Source organism: Blennius ocellaris (genome assembly GCF_963422515.1).
Source record: "Blennius ocellaris genome assembly, chromosome: 7".
NCBI lineage: Eukaryota > Metazoa > Chordata > Actinopteri > Blenniiformes > Blenniidae > Blennius > Blennius ocellaris.
Window position 1 is genome coordinate 15,131,624 of NC_137656.1, and position 19,309 is coordinate 15,150,932.

Sequence of the window (19,309 nt, forward strand, 5' to 3'; positions counted from 1 at the left end):
TGGCAAGTCTCTGTTAGGCCACATTCATGTCGCCTTGCTTTGGCCCACAAGCCACCTTGGTGATCGTGGTGGGGAGCAGCAGTGGCTTCCTCGTTCACCACTAAAGTATATATGAATTTGGTTTCAATTTGATTCGCCCCTTTTTTTTTTTTTTTTTCATCGGTTTAACCAAACAACAGAAAGGCTTATTTAAATAGCATCCCAATTGTTCCCATGCATTTGCATATTAAAATGTTTTTTCAGTGAAATATTCCTAGAAAAAAGTTTACATTTACACAGATGTGCAGAGTTTGAGCATATCAGATAGTGGTTTATATTTTTGTGTCTGATAAAATCTGTGAAGAATGAAAGGAAATACAGTGTTTTACAGAGGATGATTGATTTCAGGGGGATTTTTGACTCTAAATTGATCCTAGAAGTGTCCCTGTGTTGGTCCATTGATAAACTGGGGTTTTGTTTAGGCTGCACTCTGCCCGGAGACTTTAGAAGGACCGAAAGCACAAGATGAGATGTCACTCAGGAAGGTTTTTCAAGGTGCACCGTGTCCACGCAACCAATCACAGGCGGAGCTGGAAGGCCTTACTGGGCTTTTTACCCTGAGTTTAGACTCGCAGCTCCCACGAACGCTTAACCTTCGCAATACTGCGTGTATTAATTATCCTGAACTAAGATCAGTTTCGTGACGGAGAGCAACTGTAATGTGAGTAATAGCTGTGACACGCTCTCATTTTGTTTTTTGAGACGTGTTGAGAAAGGTATGTAGCGTCGCAGGAAACCTGCGAGTCCACACTCGGGGCACAAATTACTAACAAAAGAGGAAATAAGCTGTTTTACTGGCGACTTGTCATCAAGAAATAAGTTAGCTGCGTCTGTAAGGTTTTGCTCTTATATTCCCAGCTGATCGTCGCCGAGCTCAGGCTGGTTGCTTCGGCTCCGTGCGGCGGATGTAGCCGCGGGAATCACCGGGCTGGACACACCGTTAGCTTATTGTTTTTTCCAGGTCCAGAGTGGTTGAAGTTGGTCTACGTGGTGCCTCACAGTGCTAAGCTACACGGTTAGCCGCCAGCTAACGCCGTTTAAAGTCGCTCCAAGATGCTCGTAGACTGAGACTGACCGAGGATTCGCCGTTGACAGCTAACGTTTGCTCCTGTCCGGGGACACAAGGTGAGCGAACCGACTGCTGCCGCCGTGTTTCACCAGCGAGACGCAACGTTCGCCCTCTTTTTTTAAATAACCTGCTCACTGATGGATGGAGGCTATTATTTGTTTTGGTTTTTTTCGTACACGAACTCAGCACGTCAAGCTCACATCGTCCCTTTAAACTGCAATTTCAATCAATCGATCCTGTATGGTGGCAACAATTTACTTCCAACTTGGGCCAGGATTGAAGCCTTTTTTTTTTTTTCCTCCCAGGAATGATGTGATTAATAAATCGACCCGTGTTCATGCATCAGGTCTGTTAAAGTGTGTCCACATTGTTTATGATTAGAAGTGAGTTGCAGCATTTCCCAAAAGTCAGTGTTGAACGTGCTTGGAATTGTTCTTATATGCTGTAACGACAGAAGACTATAAGCTGATGAAATGTTGCATTCCTGAACGCATCACTGCACATGAAGACGATTCTTTCTGGTTAACCTGTAGGTAAATTCATCCATTACAGAAATGATTAACCAAAAGAGGGATTTGCATAATGTCCATGTGTCCATATATATACCTGCAGGCATGATCAGTGTAAGACGGGAATCAGGAAAGAAAATAGAAGCTAAAAATTAAACGGACAAAAGGCATAAAAATAATATAAACAACAAAATGGAAAGTAAAACATTCGACATGTAGCCAGACTGAATGACGAGGTAAAAGCAAGGTGAAAAAGGAATGACTGCGTGAAAGCAGTCACACATTCATGATCCACATTTTTCTTCTTCTTCTTCTTCTTCTTCTTATTATTATTCTGACTTCTTACATGCTGTGTTATTTCTCCTGCAATCTTCAACTGATTTGAACCATTCAAATATTTAAAAACATGCAGCTTTTTCACCAGATGAGTGCTATGCTGGGTGCTTTTTTTTACTAAACCTAACCCTTTTTTACTAGAAGTGCCTTTATAAATATAGACAGATTGGTATATTGTTAAACACTTAACACACACAATTTTTTCACTTCCACTCATCCATCTGTAGAATACACTTCATTATACAGCCAATGGCAGTGAATGATGGTGAGCACTCTGCAATGCATCCTGCCTTCATTCACAATCAGCTGGGATTATCTACAACCCCTTGTGATAACGCCGTATACAAGATGGACCGCTTTTGCCTTTTTTTCTTTAAAGATGATTTTTGAAACATTTGAACCATTACAGCAGTTGTCCGTGCCAATCATGAACTGACGATATTCTTTTGTTTCCTCTTACAGTCTTGGGGAAAGTCATGGCAGATGAAAACACACAGTTCTGTGGCAATTGGTTTGTACAAGGACATTGTGTTTATTCAAGGAATACTCTCATATTCAGATGCTTAGTGGGGACAGGCTTTCATTGTGATCGCCCTTTATCTTTTAGCAAACACGACATTCCCGAGGCCAACTTTACCACCCATGAGATTCACTGCCGAAGAAACATCGCCCTTTGCGACGTGTGCCAGGAGCCGGTTCCCCGGTCGGACCTTCAAGAGCACAAGCAGCAGGAGCACACGCAGGTACAATTCTCACTGTAACAACTCAAACAGCTCTGACACATGAATGAAGGTGTTTATTACTTCAATATTTATCGCACTCGATGGCAGGGACTCTTACATGTTGTAAGCATTAAGTGGATTGTTGCACCAGAACATTCCCAGACAGCAGTCACGCGTCATCGATCAGGCCCACAGTGACTTGATTAATGCAAAGAAAACAACCTGCGGACCACTACGGGCCTCTTCCGCTGATGTTTAACAGGCTGATGCCAATGATTTACAACAAAGGGCTTAATGTGTCTCTCGCTGGCACCTGACCTGATATCTGACACCTCAGTTCACCGTCCAAAAACTTCACGCTTCCCTCTGTCAACAACGGGGTGCATTGAACGAAGTGTGTCATTTTTGGTTTTTGGTTTGTATCCAAGCGTCGACTCGAGCCAAATTGTGTGAACACCTGAATCACCACGAATAAACACATAATGAGTCCACGTGGAAACAAAATGCAGTTTTATAATGGTTTTTTTTGTTTTGTTTGGGAGGCATATTGGAACTAAAATATAAAATCGTTTCATTTCAGATTGTGTGCAAATGTGGTTTGAAGTTTGAGAAGAATCACATTGCTGCCCACCAGGTAAAGTGTTTTTTGTTGTTGTTTTTTTTTTTTTATTATTTACATCCTCGATACTATGTTAACGATTCAAAAATACCGTTCTCTAAAAGTTTCCTGGTGATTATCCTCCCTCGCAGAGCTCTGAATGCCCTCAGCGGCTCATCCCATGCCAGTATTGCGAGCTGGAGCTCGTCTTCAGTCAGTCCAAAGAGCATGAAGATTATTGCGGCACGCGCACGGAGCTTTGCCCGCACTGCAAGTGCAACGTAATGTTGCGGGAGCAGGCCGTGCACCCCGTCTTGTGTGGGAGTCTCACGCCGCCTCAGGAGAGGAACAACAGCAGGATGAGCCGCAGTCCCGTCGACCAACAGACGCCGGGCATGTGGTTTGAGTCCCACTCCATCCGAAACCCCCTGAGAACCCAGGAGAGCGGCCCGAAGAACAACAACGTCAGCGCGGCGGACCAGCACATCTTCCCTCCGCTGTTTGACCACAGAGTTTATGGAACAAGAGGACCTCACGTGTCGGGGGACAGCCGGAGTAGTGCGTCAAGCAACACGCCCTTCAGCCATTGTGAGTGAAGAAACGTCAGCAAACGGGCCAATCAGGAGTGATCATGCTTCTGCTAACACGAATCCAATTGTCTTGCTGTAATAGCCGTTTTTTTTTTTTTTTTTACAATTCCCCATTAAATATTCTGTCAGTTCAGAGAGAACTCTCTGATCCACCGACACAGTGGTGATAGAGGGTAAAGACTGAATTCCATATGTTGCCTACTAATACTGTTTATTCATGTCAATCATTAGCTCGTTGCTGTATTTACAAAGATTCACTCACTAATGTATTGTCATCATGCTATCAGAATTTACAACTTCTATTAATATAAAGATATCTATAGATACTAACTGAAGGCAACATAAAGTGAAATAAAACATCTATTTTTCAATCCTGAACATAGAAACAGGTTTTTTCTCTCGCTGTGGCACTTTTAGAAAGCTGTTGCAGCCACAGACACTTTCAAGTAACATTGCATAATTGTTTTTTTTATTTTTTTTATTTTCTAGTCCTGACACAGGAAGACTTTCCTCACAGCAGCAGCATGTGGCCACAGAGTGAACGCACACTGGACGAAGACTCATCCGGACTCGACTACATGCTGGCCCTCAGTCTGCAGAGCGACGGGGAATCGATGGCCGGAGGTCTCGATGGGAACGTGTGGAGTGATATCTGGGACAGTAAGATTGGGAAGACCAACTCCCCCCTCTCTCCACCCAACAACAATTACCCCAGTTTCTCCGTCGGGACGAGCACAAGCACAGTTCAAGACCTCGATCAAACGGGTAAATCATCGGTGCCGGTCGCAAAACGTCATGCTTGTTTGTTCTCAGCCCGCCTTTTCCTGATGCGTCACTTTTGTTTTCGCAGATACCATGTTGCCTTGTGAGTTTTGTGAGGAGTTGTTTCCAGAAGAGGATCTCATTTTGCATCAGGTTTGAAGGGAATTTTTTTTTTTTTTTTAAATGTCATTGCTCTTCATGCAGATGCCTAAAAATATAAGTGTCTGAAACAGAAAGGTGAAGATAAGCTGCTTATTATCCTCCAGTTAAAATAAATTTTAATATTTAACTTAATGTCTAAGATACGTTGTTTTGAGCTGTTCGGCTTCTTCTCTGGATATTCACATGTTTTGTTTTAAATTTGATCAAATTGGTTAATTCACTGCAGCTAGCTATTATTTATTTGCCATTTAAAATGTATTTCTTTTTACTTTATCAATTCAGGTTATATTCTCACTTTCACTTTGATCCTTCAGGAGAACTGGAGTTTTACTTGTTTTTTGACTCCTGTCTGCTTTTCCTTCGTAAAGCAGTGTACATGTGACGGCCATGCTCACTCACGGGGGCTCTGCACTGGCCAATGGATCAGAAATTAATTTGTGTAAAATGAGCCGGGGATCATATCTCATGACGCGCAAACACGTCTTATCTGTTTGGACCTGTGCACATGATTTTTATCTAGAAGGAACACGATTTAAAGATTCTTTTTTTTTTTTTTTCCCTTTTCTGTTCCAGACCGGATGCAGTCCTGCTTCTGCGTTTGCATCTTTCAGCAAGCAGCCGTCATCTCCGCCCCGCGAGGACAGGATGGGCAGGAACGACTCAGGGCTGATGCGAAACTTTCCGAACACGCTCGCCTCCAACATCCCCACCTTCCCTCGCTCCATGTCGCCGGCCTCCTACAGTCCCCCAGCCAGTCCTCTAGAGGGCGACGTCGTCATACCCTGTGAATTCTGTGGGGTCGCTCTGGAAGAGGCCGTGGTCTTTCACCATCAGGTGTGTGACGGGATTTGTTTTGAGTGCAGAAAATGACTTTTTTTTTTTTATATAGAGAATGTACATTTTGAAGTCCATCTACAATATTCTTCAAAGAAAATTCACACTTTACCACGTGTTGTAATCTGACTTCCATCAAATTCTTTCAAATCTCTCCCGTTAAATATTCTACGAAGCATTGGGAAGTTGAAAGACGCGTACCAATTACCATGTTTCCATTTTTGTACTGCTCTGTTCTTCCATCTACAGGACAAATGTGATATGCGTCCCCAAACTGCCCACCCCATGAATAATATCACAAAAGCGTCCATCAAGAAACCACTGAGCCCTGCTAACGACGCCTTCGGGCAGATCTCTCCAGATTTTCCAAGACGGATAAAGCACCAAGGTAAAACATTCAATCTGTTTAGCATATCAAGTAAGACTTTAATGAATATTGTGATTATTACTCCATGATCAGACGTAAAAGCTTCGTGTGGCAGAATTTGTACACGTTTGGGTGTCGTGCTGACACTCTACTGTGTCTCGTCTTTCATTACGATTCATAAGGTTTAATAAAATTCTGCTATACGGAATGTCCTGAAGGCAGGAAAACACTGATGAAGGAACAAAGAAACTAAGTAGTAAAACAGCGTCTAGTAGCTGACTGCCAGTTCTGAGTTACTGACCATATTTGTTCCGGTTTTTTTGTTGTTGTTTTTTTTAAGGCTGAATGATGATGTATATAATTTATTAATACATTCAAATCAAACAAATGAGGACTCAGTCTGACATCAGTCTCTTTATCGCACTAGTCTCACAATAAATGATATACTTAGGCCAGTTTGTAGCTATTTTTCCACTATTAGAGAGTCTGGAAAACCTTCATATTCAACTTTCACATAAAGCTAAATACAGTCGAACAAAGGATTAAATCTGAACCATCCAAAAAGTCTAAACCACGAAGCTCTGAATCTCCCACAGGATCTGATTGTGTGTTTTGCATCTGTTTCTGTGTTCATTTCCGTGCGTCGTCTCTGCCCCTTGGCACGCAGCAGACCTCTTGGAGGGGGACTTTGGGTTCGAGGGGGACACGGCGGCGGGACAAAACCTGCGACGGACGCCGAGGGGCTACATCGGCCTCCCGAGTCAAAGGAAGCCGTCCAACTGCGACGTTTCAGTGAGAAACCGACCTCAGCAGAGCAGAGAAGCAGAAGGAGATCAATCACCTTTCCATGACTCTGAGACTCCTGCGTCTGCGTCTCTCAAGGGGTAAAAATCAGAGATGAATGAGCGATTAATTATGGGTTTTGTTTTACCTCGGATTTCTTTTCTCTTTTTTTTTTCTGGTGTGTTGACAACATTCCTATTTCATTTTTTTTTGTCCATCAGACTTAATCTTCCAGAAAGTACAGAAGGGAAAGGAAACAGAAGGAATCCAATAACAAAGGTACATTCAAGATTTGCAAGCACACTGTTGTTTTAATCATGTGCGTGTACACAAGGCACAATAATACCTTTTGATGAGCATTTTACTGCTCTGACAGTAAAGGAAATCACCAAGAAATGCTGAGCCATGAGGAAAAATAAGGACTAATAAAAGAGTTTTTAAGTACTGAGACAGTTAAAGATTCTCTACATGTCTGCGACTCGTATCGTCTTCAACAATGACAACAGATATAAGATGTGATTGTTTATTTTGGCTGACAATCTTCGAACTCACCCGTTCACTCAGTCTTTTTGAATTAGTCTTTATTCGTACATTGTAATGAATCCCTGCTGTGAAGGAATTTGTAGCTTAGTTTAAAAAAAATATAGACTCTCCATAAAAACCTCAACATCAACTTCAGTATTGTTTAGGCTCTGGACATGGGGAGAGATGGATAAATGTTGAAACTTAAAAAAAAAAAGAGACTCGTCAAGAAACTAAAGGGAAACAAAGTGTTCTTGTGAAAAAAGATTCTCAGCTGCATGTGTGTTCGTCCGCAGCTTCCCAAGAAACAGAACGACGAGCAGCAGGAAGAGTGAGAGCCGCGACCTCCGCAGGAAGAGACGCACCAAACCTCCCACTCTGCTTCTCGTTTATCTTTTTTGCACACTTCTGGGAAATGAAACTATCTGATAAGTGCCTGTGGGAGCGTTCGTATCTTACAGTTCATATGTTGATGAAATTTACTATTAAAGTCTAAATAATCGGGTTGATTTCTATGTACTCTGCTTTATATCGGCACGTGTTTCTAATGTTTGTCCGTGTAACATCCAGCCTTAACTCTTTAAGTTATAAGATTCTGGGATTTCCGTACTCTTGAGCTCGACTTCTTTTATCCGCGAGTCATGTCACCGCTCCTGAACGACACGGGAGACCCATCGAAGACGGGACACGTGACTTTGACGTCGCGCATTTGTCAAAGATGATCTTTAATCTCATTACTTCAGCCAAGGACCTTTTGTCTTCCCTCCTGTTTGCCCGATCCTTCAGGGTGTTTCGCAGTGTTTCTGTTCCTTTCTGCATCTCGACGTAACCTTTGATAGACTGCGCTGTTCAAAAGGGCTTCAGGAACAGATTGGATCAGTTTATGCATATTTGACCAAGAAAAGACAAACAGTATTATTTAACATTTGTCTTTTTATACACTTTGTTTTAATCATTTGTAACGACCCAGTAATACTTAGATTTTTTTTTTAATCATATCTGTAGAATTTTGTGGTGTTCTGATGATTTAAGTTGTGTTTCCTGTCTAATATTAAGTAGTGTGAACAGTTTTGTGTGCTGCTCCTCTGAATAGGACTTAAGGTTGATGGTTTTGTAAGTTACATAGGGTCCACTGTAGAAATACATTGAAGCTAGGCAATCACGGATGGTCCAATCTACAAGTTTTGTTCCACTAATCAACACCGCTGAGTGAAAAGCGGCAGCCGCAGCTTGATGGTGAAATCCTGTTTTAGAATAACTGTCCTTAAGCTCTTTGTCATTTGTGATTATTAAATGTTTCAATGAAGACATTGATGGTTTCATTGTTGTGGTTTGTTTATGGTGGTCTTTTCACCTGACTATCAACTCCATTGGCCTTTATTTTTTTGTTTTTTTGCATGTTCTGTTGATTTTCCATTGAATTGATATTTCTACAGTTCGACAACCTGTCTCACGAGTTTTGCTTGCATGTGTGTATTCTATTTTTTGTGTGTGTCTGAATTGAATGTTGTGGTAAACTGGAACTTTTACTTCGGGGCTGTGAAACAAAAAGTCTGTGGGCCATAACCTGCTTGCAAGAGGCTCCAATCCAGCTCCTCAAGCAAATTGTGGAAAATTTGAAAGAAATGGAAGTTTAGAAAAAAAACTATTCTTTAGAGTAACAGTACAGAGACCAGAGCTGTGATATTGATGATGCTACCATTAATGATCACTAATTGTTAATAGCAATCTAACTTTAAAGGCATTTCAGTTGGGTAGATTTCATAAGAACGTTCATATGCAACTACTTTTAGGGTACGTTTTATTGGGGGGGTTATTTGTTTTTGCTTTTTTATTATTATTGAGGGTTCACTGTATTTTGCACCTGACCTTCTGAACATTTACATTTAGATTGTTGTGATTTTTAGAAGTAATTGTTTGATTTTGTGAAAATACAGACAATCCCATCACGTATATTGTGGGCCACAACAAAGACGAGCTTTGAAGTTTAAATTTAAAGGCTATCATGGCCACTATTTTATCTGTCTGGCCCACTCGAGATGAACACAATGTGTTTGACACCTTAAACACGGTGACTGATCGCCAATCCCCCTCATCCTCCTCATCCTCCTCATCCTACATACCCAGACGCTGGTTCACGTCCTCCCACACAGCGGCGCGCTTGGAAAGATCGCCCGGAGCGGCCGGCGGCGACGCGAAGCGTGGGGGCGGAGTTACCTTTGAGTGGGAATCCTCGGTTCAAAAAAGCTGCCAACGTCCGAGCGCTGAGAGAGACTTGCTTGTTTCCTCCGCACAGAGACGACCGGACTGTCCTCTCCGGGAGCGACGCGGCACTTCACTTCTTTTTTAACTCCGAGAGAATAGATACGTGTGCAACTTCATCGAGAGGCAGAAGCGAACTGACGGCAAGAGAAGAAGGAAGAACGAAAAGGAAAAGAAGAGCGAGTCGTTGCAGGTGCCACACGTCGGGGGAAAGTAGCATCACAAGTGGGACGTCTGCATCCATCCCAGACCCGAGATGTCCGTGGAGAGTTACTCCTCGCTGGACGAGTCCTCTCTCCGAGCCCTGGTCAGTGCACAATGATAATAATAATAATAATAATAATAATAATAATAACAATAATCAGCATCACGTTTCACTTTCTCCTCTTAAAACTCCAATCTGCTGCCATTCTGTAGTGTTTTCACGTTGCCCGTGAGGCAGGCGGTGCGTGTGGTATTAAGGATAATCCCAACAGGTGATCCTGCAAACGTTCACTACCAGAGATGTGCTGTTTTTATTTACTCTTGTCCGCACACTAAACAATCACTGTCCATTTTCCACAAGCCAGGCTTTAAAGGCAATTATCATTGTTTACCAGTTGGGGAGTTCTTAGAAACATACAATTCCCCCAGCATTTATGAATGAATGAATGAATCCGTTGTTGAGAAATTAAGTGAAAATGTCAAAACACGTGACTGGATTGTGAACATTTACTGATTCTTTGAACTTTGGCTGTATGGTATTGGTGAACAGCTGCTGTTTGTCATCTGAGACTAAACAAATAAAAAAAAAAAAGAAGAAGATGATTGTTGCTACAAGCAAGAAATGACTGTACCCATGTTGTAAACCACTAAACTGAGACGTTGTGTATGACTGGAAGTCTAGAGACTGTAACACTCACTGGATCACGGTTACATTACTCATGTTTTAATTGTTTCCCCAGGCAGGAGGAAGGTGAAGTATCCGCCTGGCTCCGATATATCATGACACCTGTAACGCAGACACATTTACAATGTGTACATGAGTCAGCCTGTCCCTTTGGTTCTGAATCATTCATTCATCGTTCACTTTATATTTGTAGCAACATTATGCTGTTTCCCTAAGAATGTTCCTTTCAGGGAGACTACTAAAAAAAAAGAAAGAATAACATTTTGATTCACCATTTTATGGCTACGTCAACCTGACAAGAACGTGTTGTTTACGAGTTTCAGAATGAGTATTGCTGCCCTTGATCATTTGGTTTATCAGTTTGTTTTGTGGAAGGACTGGACAAGACGGACTGTGTCAAACTGAGAATACAGGATTCAGTGGTCTCCACAAAACATTAGACCAACTTCACGCTGACGGGTCTACACTGTCAAAAAAAAAAAAAACTATCTTTAAGTACTTTTGTTCTATATTCAAAGTACGTTATGTTTTTGACCTATTCTGTTCTGATTTTTTTTTTTTTAATTCAATGGACTGTGATGCTTTGTCAATTTTCTTTTTTTTTGACAGTGAAAGTTTTCTTCTGTTTTCTTTTAAAAACTGAAAACACTCAATGTCAAGCCATCGTCCATTCTGATGCCCTTAACTGGGAAATGCTTCGGTTTGCTGCCATTTAATTGGCCGATTAGATATTTGTGTTTAACATGATAGATTATTGTGGCTCGTTTACATTTACAGGAACATTCAGCCCTCTTTTTTTTTTTTCTGGAAAACATGCTGAAGATTTTACTCAACCTGATGCCTGATTTTGTAACTTGATTGTTATGTTTCAAAACATGAAAACAGAAGTACGAAAACAAAACGATCTCAGTCAATATGTACTTCTGTTGATCAGCTTATCCATTCGACACAATTACAACTTCCATCTGTCCATTCAAATTCTGGCAAAGGGAACAAACGTGAGTCTCGTAGTGATGACCTGAGAGAACCAACCACCTTTGGATTGTTATTCTGAAAAATACTGCTTTTTCGGTTGAACTGACTAAGAAGAACTGAGCAGATGAATCGTCCTGCATTTTGTTTTTAAGATTTCTTTTCTGGCGACAAAGTGACAGTCGACCTGAGGTCTTTGTTTTGTGGAGGGCTTAAAACGCTGACGTGGTGCATTGTCCAGAGAGCCGCAGCAGCAGCAGAAAGCCCACATCATGCAGACACTCTGGTTTTCTTTTCTTTTTTTTTTAACATCCTCATGTGACAGCCATTATTCAGTGGGAGCTGGAATTGAAATGCCTCGTCTCCTCAGTGCTGAAGTCATGGAGCTGTGAGTGTCCCCCCCCCCCCCCCCCCCCCAGATGTGACCACCGGCTCTAAGGTCGCAGAGATCCCACATTTTCCCTGATGATGTTTGTGGAGACTGGAGTGTCGGGGGGGTTTTCCACGCTGAGCCGGGCTATGAGGGTCAGTCTTTCTGCTCGGAGATGATATTCACATTGCGACTGAAATTGGACTCAAATCGAGTTTATTATAACACCTTTTTGTTTATTCTGTAACTCCAGGACATTTGCAGACTCCCAGGCTTAATTAAAGTGGCAGCGAGGCTGCATGGAGGAGCTTCTGTTAAACAACAGTTGGATAACAAACATAAACTCCAAGCCTGTGTTGTACTTAATGAACTAAACAGTCAGAAGGTCATATGGCGGCGTCTCTAACGCCACTAATCCCATCCCTACACTTCTATTCAAAGCCACGGCTGCCTTTTATATTGCCCGTTTAATCCCCTTCCATGGCAACCGGGATAAGCATTTTCTTTTCTTTTGGCTCCTGCAATTATTTAAATATCAACAAAAAAAAAAATAACCAGTTGGTGGCCCAGTTTCCCTGAGAGAGGAGCTGAGTGGGTGTTTGCTGCAGGTCAGCTGCCTGAATGGCCACAGAAAGAACACAAAAGCTGCCGAGCGGGTTTTCGAAGAAACACTCCTTCCAAGCAAACCACTCGAACCACTGTGGCTTGATAGGAGCCGATTTCCAGCCCGGTGGGTTGATGATTATCAGCCGTCACACCTGTGAAGCAGCAGCAGCAGCTTCCAGTCAGGGTGTCGAACCTGCAGGACGAGTCGGGTTTACAGGCGTCTGCTCTCGTGACGCTCGCCTGCTGAGCTGGGAGTGACACTTTCTGCCATCTGTCAGCATCTCTCCGATCTCCCTCTCAATTATGGCTGAAGCTCCCAACGGCCACGCCGTGACACGGCACCGTGACAAGTCCGGTGAAGATGTGTGCGATGTCACCCGAACGGAACCTTCCTGTTCATCGCCGTCTTGTCAAACTCATTTAACTTCACTGGCCACACTAAATTCTATTTTTAGCTTGAATGCCAACGACTGCCAAGACGTGCGAGAGTAACTGAACACGTTCACATTTAATCCACTTCCCCTGCAGTATTTGTAGTTTTTTTTTTACGCCGTCGTGCCTGCTGGGCTGATTTTCACACACTGGGAGTCTCCCACAATGATTTGCAACGACTCCTGCCAGCCCTGTGACAGTCCTCTCTCTCCCTGGTGAACTGGAGGCATTCGCACATGTTTAAAATAGGCCAGTCTCAGTCTGTGGTCCGGCTCCAGTGATATATGGGACTCCCGGGTCTTCGCTTTATGGATCTCCGGACTCTTTGTGCATCGACAAACTCAACAGCTACAGTTGGAGAGGGAGAATGGGTTTGTTTTGTGGGGCCCCCAGTGCGGCGGTCCCCAGATCCTCTTTGCCCCCTTGAGATTGGGGCTTGAAATGTCAGCCCCATCATCAGGAAGAAACGAGTCGGAAAAATTACCCTTCGGTACATAACTCTTGTCTGGGACTCTTTTCATGGTTGGACTCTATATATAGCATATCTTTGCTGTGTGGTGATTATTATGCAAAAGGTCATCATGGGTTTGGTTTTTGTGGCATTTTGTGGCTGTAATAATAATAATAATAATAATCACTATCCAATTGTCTATTTATTTCTGAGTGTACTATTGTGCTGTACACAAAAAAAAAAAAATGACGTAACGGATAAATAAATGCTGAAAAATCTTGAAGACATCCCTGCAGTGCAGACACGCCTCCATACAGGCCTATTTAATTGTTAGAATCATGATAATTGCATGTTCGTGCAACCTATATGATTATAAGTGCCGGTCACTCGGGGCTCCTCAACAACCGTAAAAACTCTTTGTTGTTCTTCAAAGACGTTGCAGAGTGACTGAAACATACAAGCTGCTGCATGCACAGCCCCTCTTTCTTTATGTACTTGCACTATGCAAAAAAAAAAAAAAAATGTTTTATGCTCCTCGTGATAACAACCTTAGACGTTTATGAACATAACAGCCTTTGACCTCCGCGCACGTTTACGAGCTGTTTTTGTAGGCGTGGAGCGGAAAAGATTGCGTTCACACCACCACACACCTGATTTTCCTCTGCGGACTCTGTCATCATTTCTCACAGGCACTTCCTCGCCTCACATTTCCAACTGCGCATTTCCCGTATGATTAAGTTTCAAAGGCAAGGCTGACGAACGTTTCGGCCTCCAGGACCGATCGGCGTCTCCAAACCGACGCAGTGCGAGTTGTCGCTGCTGATACAGCGACAGGAGGCCATTGTAGTTTAACTTCCACCTGCAGACTTCAGCCCGTTGTTTGCAAACATCCTAATGCATCACCAGGGAACTGAGAGATAATAAGCCCTGTGTGTGTGTGTGTGTGTGTGTGTGCGTGCTATTAATAGCCGGTCATAGTTTGGCTCTGAAATGATGAGAAAAGCCATGAACTCTGAGATGGCCTTTAAGTGGTTTGTTATTGCAGGACAGTAATTCAGAGTGAATTTAGCACAAATTAATACAACTTTTCGATTTATTTGAGCAAACATTTACTGTGCGTTTGAAAACTTGAGTGCAGTGGGTTGTACTTTTGGAGCAAAGTGGGTCGGTTATGTGATTTTTTTATTTTTTTTTGAAAGGTGGAATAATTTACGAGCACGGGCAATCATTTGAATGTGAGTTTTATTAGTCTCAGACGCAGATGTGTCTTTTTAAAAGGTCTTTGAAAAGTATGACTTGACGTTAAGATAAAAGAAGCGGGTACTGCTTGTGTCAGTACAGTGCTGCTCTGATTACATTGCTTCTTGTTTATGAGAGTCCATTCGCTTGTGGTTTTTTTTTTCCAGAAAGTTTACATATAGTTCATGCTTAGTTGCCTGTTTATTATGTGGTGCTGCTGTGGGGCAGTGTACCGTGGAGAAAAACGTGTGTGTGTGTGTGTGTGTGTGTGTGTGTGTGTGTGTGTGTGTGTGTGTGTGTGTGTGTGTGTGTGTGTGTGTGTGTGTGTGTGTGTGTGTGTGTGTGTGTGTGTGTGTGTGTGTGTGTGTGTGTGTGTGTGTGTGTGTGTGTGTGTGTGTGTGTGTGTGTGACTGTTTGCCCTGTGATGGGCTGCTGACCTGTGTAGGGTGTACCCTTCCTTCCCTCATAATCAGCTGGAGTTGGAGCTCCAGCCCCCACAACAACACTGAGTTGGATAAAACATCAGATAAAATAGATTAAAAAAAAACAAAAAAAACCTGTGAAATGTCTTTCATCCTTATAAAACATTACATTTTTGCATGCTGTGCATAAAAAAAAAGGATTAAAATCAGTTTTGCCAGCTTCCATTGCTACTTTTTTTGTGTGTATTAGCACATTTGACACAAACAAAACTAGATTTTCTTTTTCAATAATTAATTAATTTTATCAAACGGTCAGCAAAAGGCCTTCTTAACTTTAAAATGTCACCATTGCTAGATATTAAGTGAGAGGAGAGAGTTACAGTTTGCCATTGTGAGCTTTCATCTGTGAATTATTGACTGAATAAGTGAATACATTATATTCCGGAACGTTTTGTAAACATCAGGCCTGAGACGGACTGCCATCACTCTTGCGCCTGGTCTTTTCCTCTGTGTGGTAATTGATCCAGCAGAGAGCGTTTGGGCTGCCGATCCCCGTCTGTCTGGATCATCACGCTGCCAAATGGGACAGGTCTGGCGAAAGGATTTCAAGTGTGCTTTTGACCTCCGCCTCCTTGTGCATCACCAGACGTCTCTTGGATGCACAGCCAGTGAAAGCCTTCTTAATGCCGCAAGTGTGAAGAGTATTTTTGGTTTTAAACTCTTAACCTCTCTTGCAAGGCTTTTAATAGTTTTCGACTCAAGAAAATATCTAGATGTGTCTTTCGCCACTATTTAATTGCTCTATGTCTTCATATAGGGTTTTATTGAATTTTGGGTTCAATAAAGCAAAGAAAAAGAAGATATAGTTGTGAATGTCAGTTTGTATAGAATGATGGCACTTAAATCTAAAGTGAAGAAGTGTCATCTTAGAGTAGAAGATCTCAACGGGACCAAGAAGGTGTCATGATACCTATAATATTGGGCGCCCACTTCCTTCTCCCAAACAGACTTTCAGTTGTAAGTTACTGCTGGCGTCTGTTCCACTTTCATCTTTTTTTTTCTGGATTTATATTAGACTTCTTGGGTGTGTCTGTTTACAGAAAAGAATAGCATGCAGGAAACAGTGAGCGGGTGTCTGCAGAGCCTCAAATGTTTATGGTTTTTAGCCACATGTTGAATTAAACCAGTGAAAAAAACAAAAAAAACACACAGATACATTTTGCCTCCATGAAGAAAGGATGGTACTATTTAAATGCTTGGTAAAAGAGTTTATTTCGAGCAGAAACACTGTGGGTTTTTGTTTTTTTTAGCTTTTTCTGGATCACCTCCCTCAGGAAGAAGCCATATCCTGAAGGCCCCAGGAAATCTTCAGACGGATGTTGATGTTTTGCTTTGCAGCTTACTGTTAATGCTGTGGCATTCTTGAGATACACACAGCTGATCTGTTAAATTGTGTTTGGCTTTGTCCCCTTGTGACTCTCACTGTTGTGGACCTTTGGAGCCAGTGTGGCTGGCTCTGGTGGATCTCTAATTCCAAACAGTTTGCGTTCTGCACTGTGCCAAAGAGCTGCGACTTTCTGGCTTTTCCATCATTAAGTGGTTCGATCATGCCGTGCTCCAGTTTGACCAGTGATGTCTGGCTGAAGGGCAGGATCCACTGTGCTCCTTATCGTCTTTGAAATACTCCTTCCTGTCAGTTTCCTCACGTCGTATCACATTCGCAGTCCGTGACGTCAGAGGGAATATACCAGTGTTCACTGAACCTATTCTCATTTTAACAAAGAAGTACTATGTAGAAAATGTGCAACCGTTGTGGCGTGATCGAGAGGAGATTCACATTGCCACAAGGTCTGTTAATTGAACGTGCGCTGGTTGGCGCTACAAAGTACATTCAAAGACTTCCAAGAATCTGGGTGTGAGGAGGAAAAAGTGATGCTACCAGTTGTTAGTGGCACGCTCCACGTCTCTGTTTGGAGCCCGAGGCAATGTTCAGTGTTACTGCTCCGCCGTCATAAGTGTCTGTGGTTTACTTTTAGTGTGACTAATGTAGGTGGCATGTTTAGGTAAGGAACATTTGTGCTCAAAGATATTTCTGGTTATGCTGAACACATTTTGCATCTACAAACAAAAATAAATATTTCTGATTTTCTTTTCTTTTTTTTTTCTACTTTTTTTAACTGCCGTTAATTTTAGTTCACTTAGATAATCTGTTACAGTAGTTCTGGGCCTTTTTCCGTGCCTGTTTGGCTGATATGCAACATTGTCATCACGCCAGCTCCCCATAAGTGGGACACATTTTCCTGACCAGGGTGTGACTGACTTGGATACCTCACTGTGACCCGACTCGCGGGTCCGAAGAGAAACTCACTCGGGAGGATAAATTGTTTGGTGCCTGATAACTGAAAGGGGTCAAAGCATTGAATGCAACACAAGAGAATGATGTCGTTTGGTGCCGCCAGGTTCAATACAGTATGCTAGGAATCTTCCAAATCCGACGCAGTGGGGGCAGAATGAGCCAAATGAATAAGGAAAATATACCCGAAGATCATCAAACCGTGGTTCGAGGAATATTAAAGGCCAGACACCTCAAGAAAACATCGACGTTTGCAATTCTCCATTTAAAATTACTGCTGAAGAAGACGATGCCAAGATGAGGTCTTTAAAAAGAACACGTCAAACCTCAAACTGTGGAAAATGCAGTGGAAAGAGTGACGGAAATATGACATTTGTTGGTTTAATTCAGCTTTTCAACGATGGATGGAAACCGTTGGGATTACGCAGACTTGAGGCCAGCTTGAATAACTGTGAAGTAATTAAGCAGTAATTGTTACTGATTTTGATTATATACGCTTAGAAATGTGTTTGCGGGAAAGATAGAAAATCTACCTTTTTAGATTGGATCATTGACCACGTGTGCATAATCAGGCGGACTAATCCGTCTGCGTGTGGCGTCTCATGCACTAATGTGATGTGAGCGTGAATCGCACGGCGCACAAAACGTGGATTCAGATCCGTCTTCGGTGCCCGATTACTTTGCCGTAGAAAGTGGTTGATGCTTATACCCCCCTCTGACCCACATGCATTCCTGCATGTGTCCGTTCTTTATGCCTGCTACCTCAAGTGTAAAGGGGGGGGACACTGTTTTCCCAGGTCTGCTCCGGGCCCCCTGAGTCCTACCGTCCACTTATCGGTAAATGTTGAGCTTTTCTTCTACACGTGCAGCTGCACCGCGGTGGCACATGTGCGGTAAGCTCTCTCCTTTGCTCGTGGGCTTCATAGGTGCCGTCTCTTTTTATTGGACAAGGACAATGGGAGCTCAAGTGTAACACGATGTGTTTTCGCCTCGATGCGATTCTTTGTTCAGTCTTCAGCCGAGAGGTGACTGAAACTCCCGTCTCCTGGAGAAACGAGGAGACACATGCCTTGCAGGGCTCTCGTGTGTCCCGATAATGTTTCCATCTTTCAGCGGGTGTGTAAACATTGTTTCCCTGAGTTGGGATACTCTTTACTGGAATCCACCTGATTCAGATTGGAGTTTGGCTACAAAGAAAAACAGTAAAAAAGTTTTTAGGGGGAGCTATAAAAATGTTTTTGAACTTTCTCACCCTTTGAGTCATTCTCAGTTGTTTATTTGTATTTGTCTTAATGGCAACTTCCTCAGTGGCAGCTGCTAATCCATTTCAGCTCTGCGGCGAGGAGTGTCCCCTGTGTCCTTATAAGGCAAACTCACTTGTGGGCTTGACACAAGTGAGTTTAAAGCACTGATCCGATCTGCTGCCTGGCTGCACTCTAACCTCAGCCTGCTCTGGAAATTATTACGCCAGGTCTCAATTCATGTACAAAACCACCGTATCCCCCACGTTTCATGCACGTGGACACACACACACATACGTCTTGCAGAAAGTATATATGCTTCTTTGTGTCGGGCGCGACGCATCACAGCTCAAGGGTAGAAAATGCTAAGTACAAAAATGGCAAACGAGGCAAGCACATGGATGTGGAAGGGGGTGAAAAGGTCAGGACTTGGCTTGAAGGGTCGTTCAGCTCCCAGACAGAGCCGGGCTTCAGAAGAGCGAGAGTCGACGTGCGTAAACCGTTGCAAAGTTCAGGTCAAAGGTCACAACTCAAATAGCAGCAAATGACCGAAGAGAAACGAATCGGGTATAAAGACTCTTGTTGACACTTTGTAGTATTTATGTACCTGTGCCAAGTTTTAGCAGCAGGACTTGAATAATGTATCAAGTTTTTTTAATATAACATTTGCAGTTTTTTTTTTTTATCCAATGATTTCAGCCAAACGTTGTCCAAGTTGTCCAATCAGTTGTAATGTGATCAGAAAATCTAAAATAAGCCATTTTTTAATTTTTTTTTAT

At 42.6% G+C, this 19,309-nt stretch overlaps 2 protein-coding genes across 8 annotated transcripts in view; both read left to right on the forward strand.

Annotated features, from left to right (window-relative positions):
- Positions 1 to 617: 617 nt before the first annotated feature.
- Positions 618 to 8,603, forward strand: trafd1 (TRAF-type zinc finger domain containing 1). 4 transcript variants are annotated; one of them, XM_080499673.1, is made up of 13 exons: positions 618 to 755; positions 898 to 1,164; positions 2,416 to 2,464; positions 2,561 to 2,696; positions 3,256 to 3,309; positions 3,426 to 3,861; positions 4,353 to 4,628; positions 4,714 to 4,778; positions 5,361 to 5,621; positions 5,871 to 6,009; positions 6,656 to 6,872; positions 6,993 to 7,050; positions 7,590 to 8,603. In XM_080499673.1, exons 3-13 carry the CDS (start codon positions 2,430 to 2,432, stop codon positions 7,626 to 7,628), a joined length of 1,716 nt encoding a protein of 571 aa, XP_080355799.1. In that variant the 5' UTR covers positions 618 to 755; positions 898 to 1,164; positions 2,416 to 2,429; the 3' UTR covers positions 7,629 to 8,603. The 4 variants fall into 4 exon arrangements, with proteins under 4 accessions (XP_080355799.1, XP_080355800.1, XP_080355798.1 ...); XM_080499674.1 differs by having other exon boundaries at positions 675 to 700; positions 1,001 to 1,164; XM_080499672.1 differs by having other exon boundaries at positions 733 to 1,164.
- A 987-nt stretch (positions 8,604 to 9,590) lies between these two features.
- The window catches only part of smtnb (smoothelin b), a 50,117-nt gene continuing 40,398 nt past the window's right edge, over positions 9,591 to 19,309 (forward strand). For all 4 annotated transcript variants that reach the window (XM_080499337.1, XM_080499339.1, XM_080499338.1 and 1 more), the window contains exon 1: positions 9,591 to 9,862. In XM_080499337.1, coding sequence (XP_080355463.1) covers positions 9,812 to 9,862 — 51 coding nt within the window. In that variant the 5' untranslated portion in view covers positions 9,591 to 9,811. The remainder of the gene's footprint in view (positions 9,863 to 19,309) is intronic.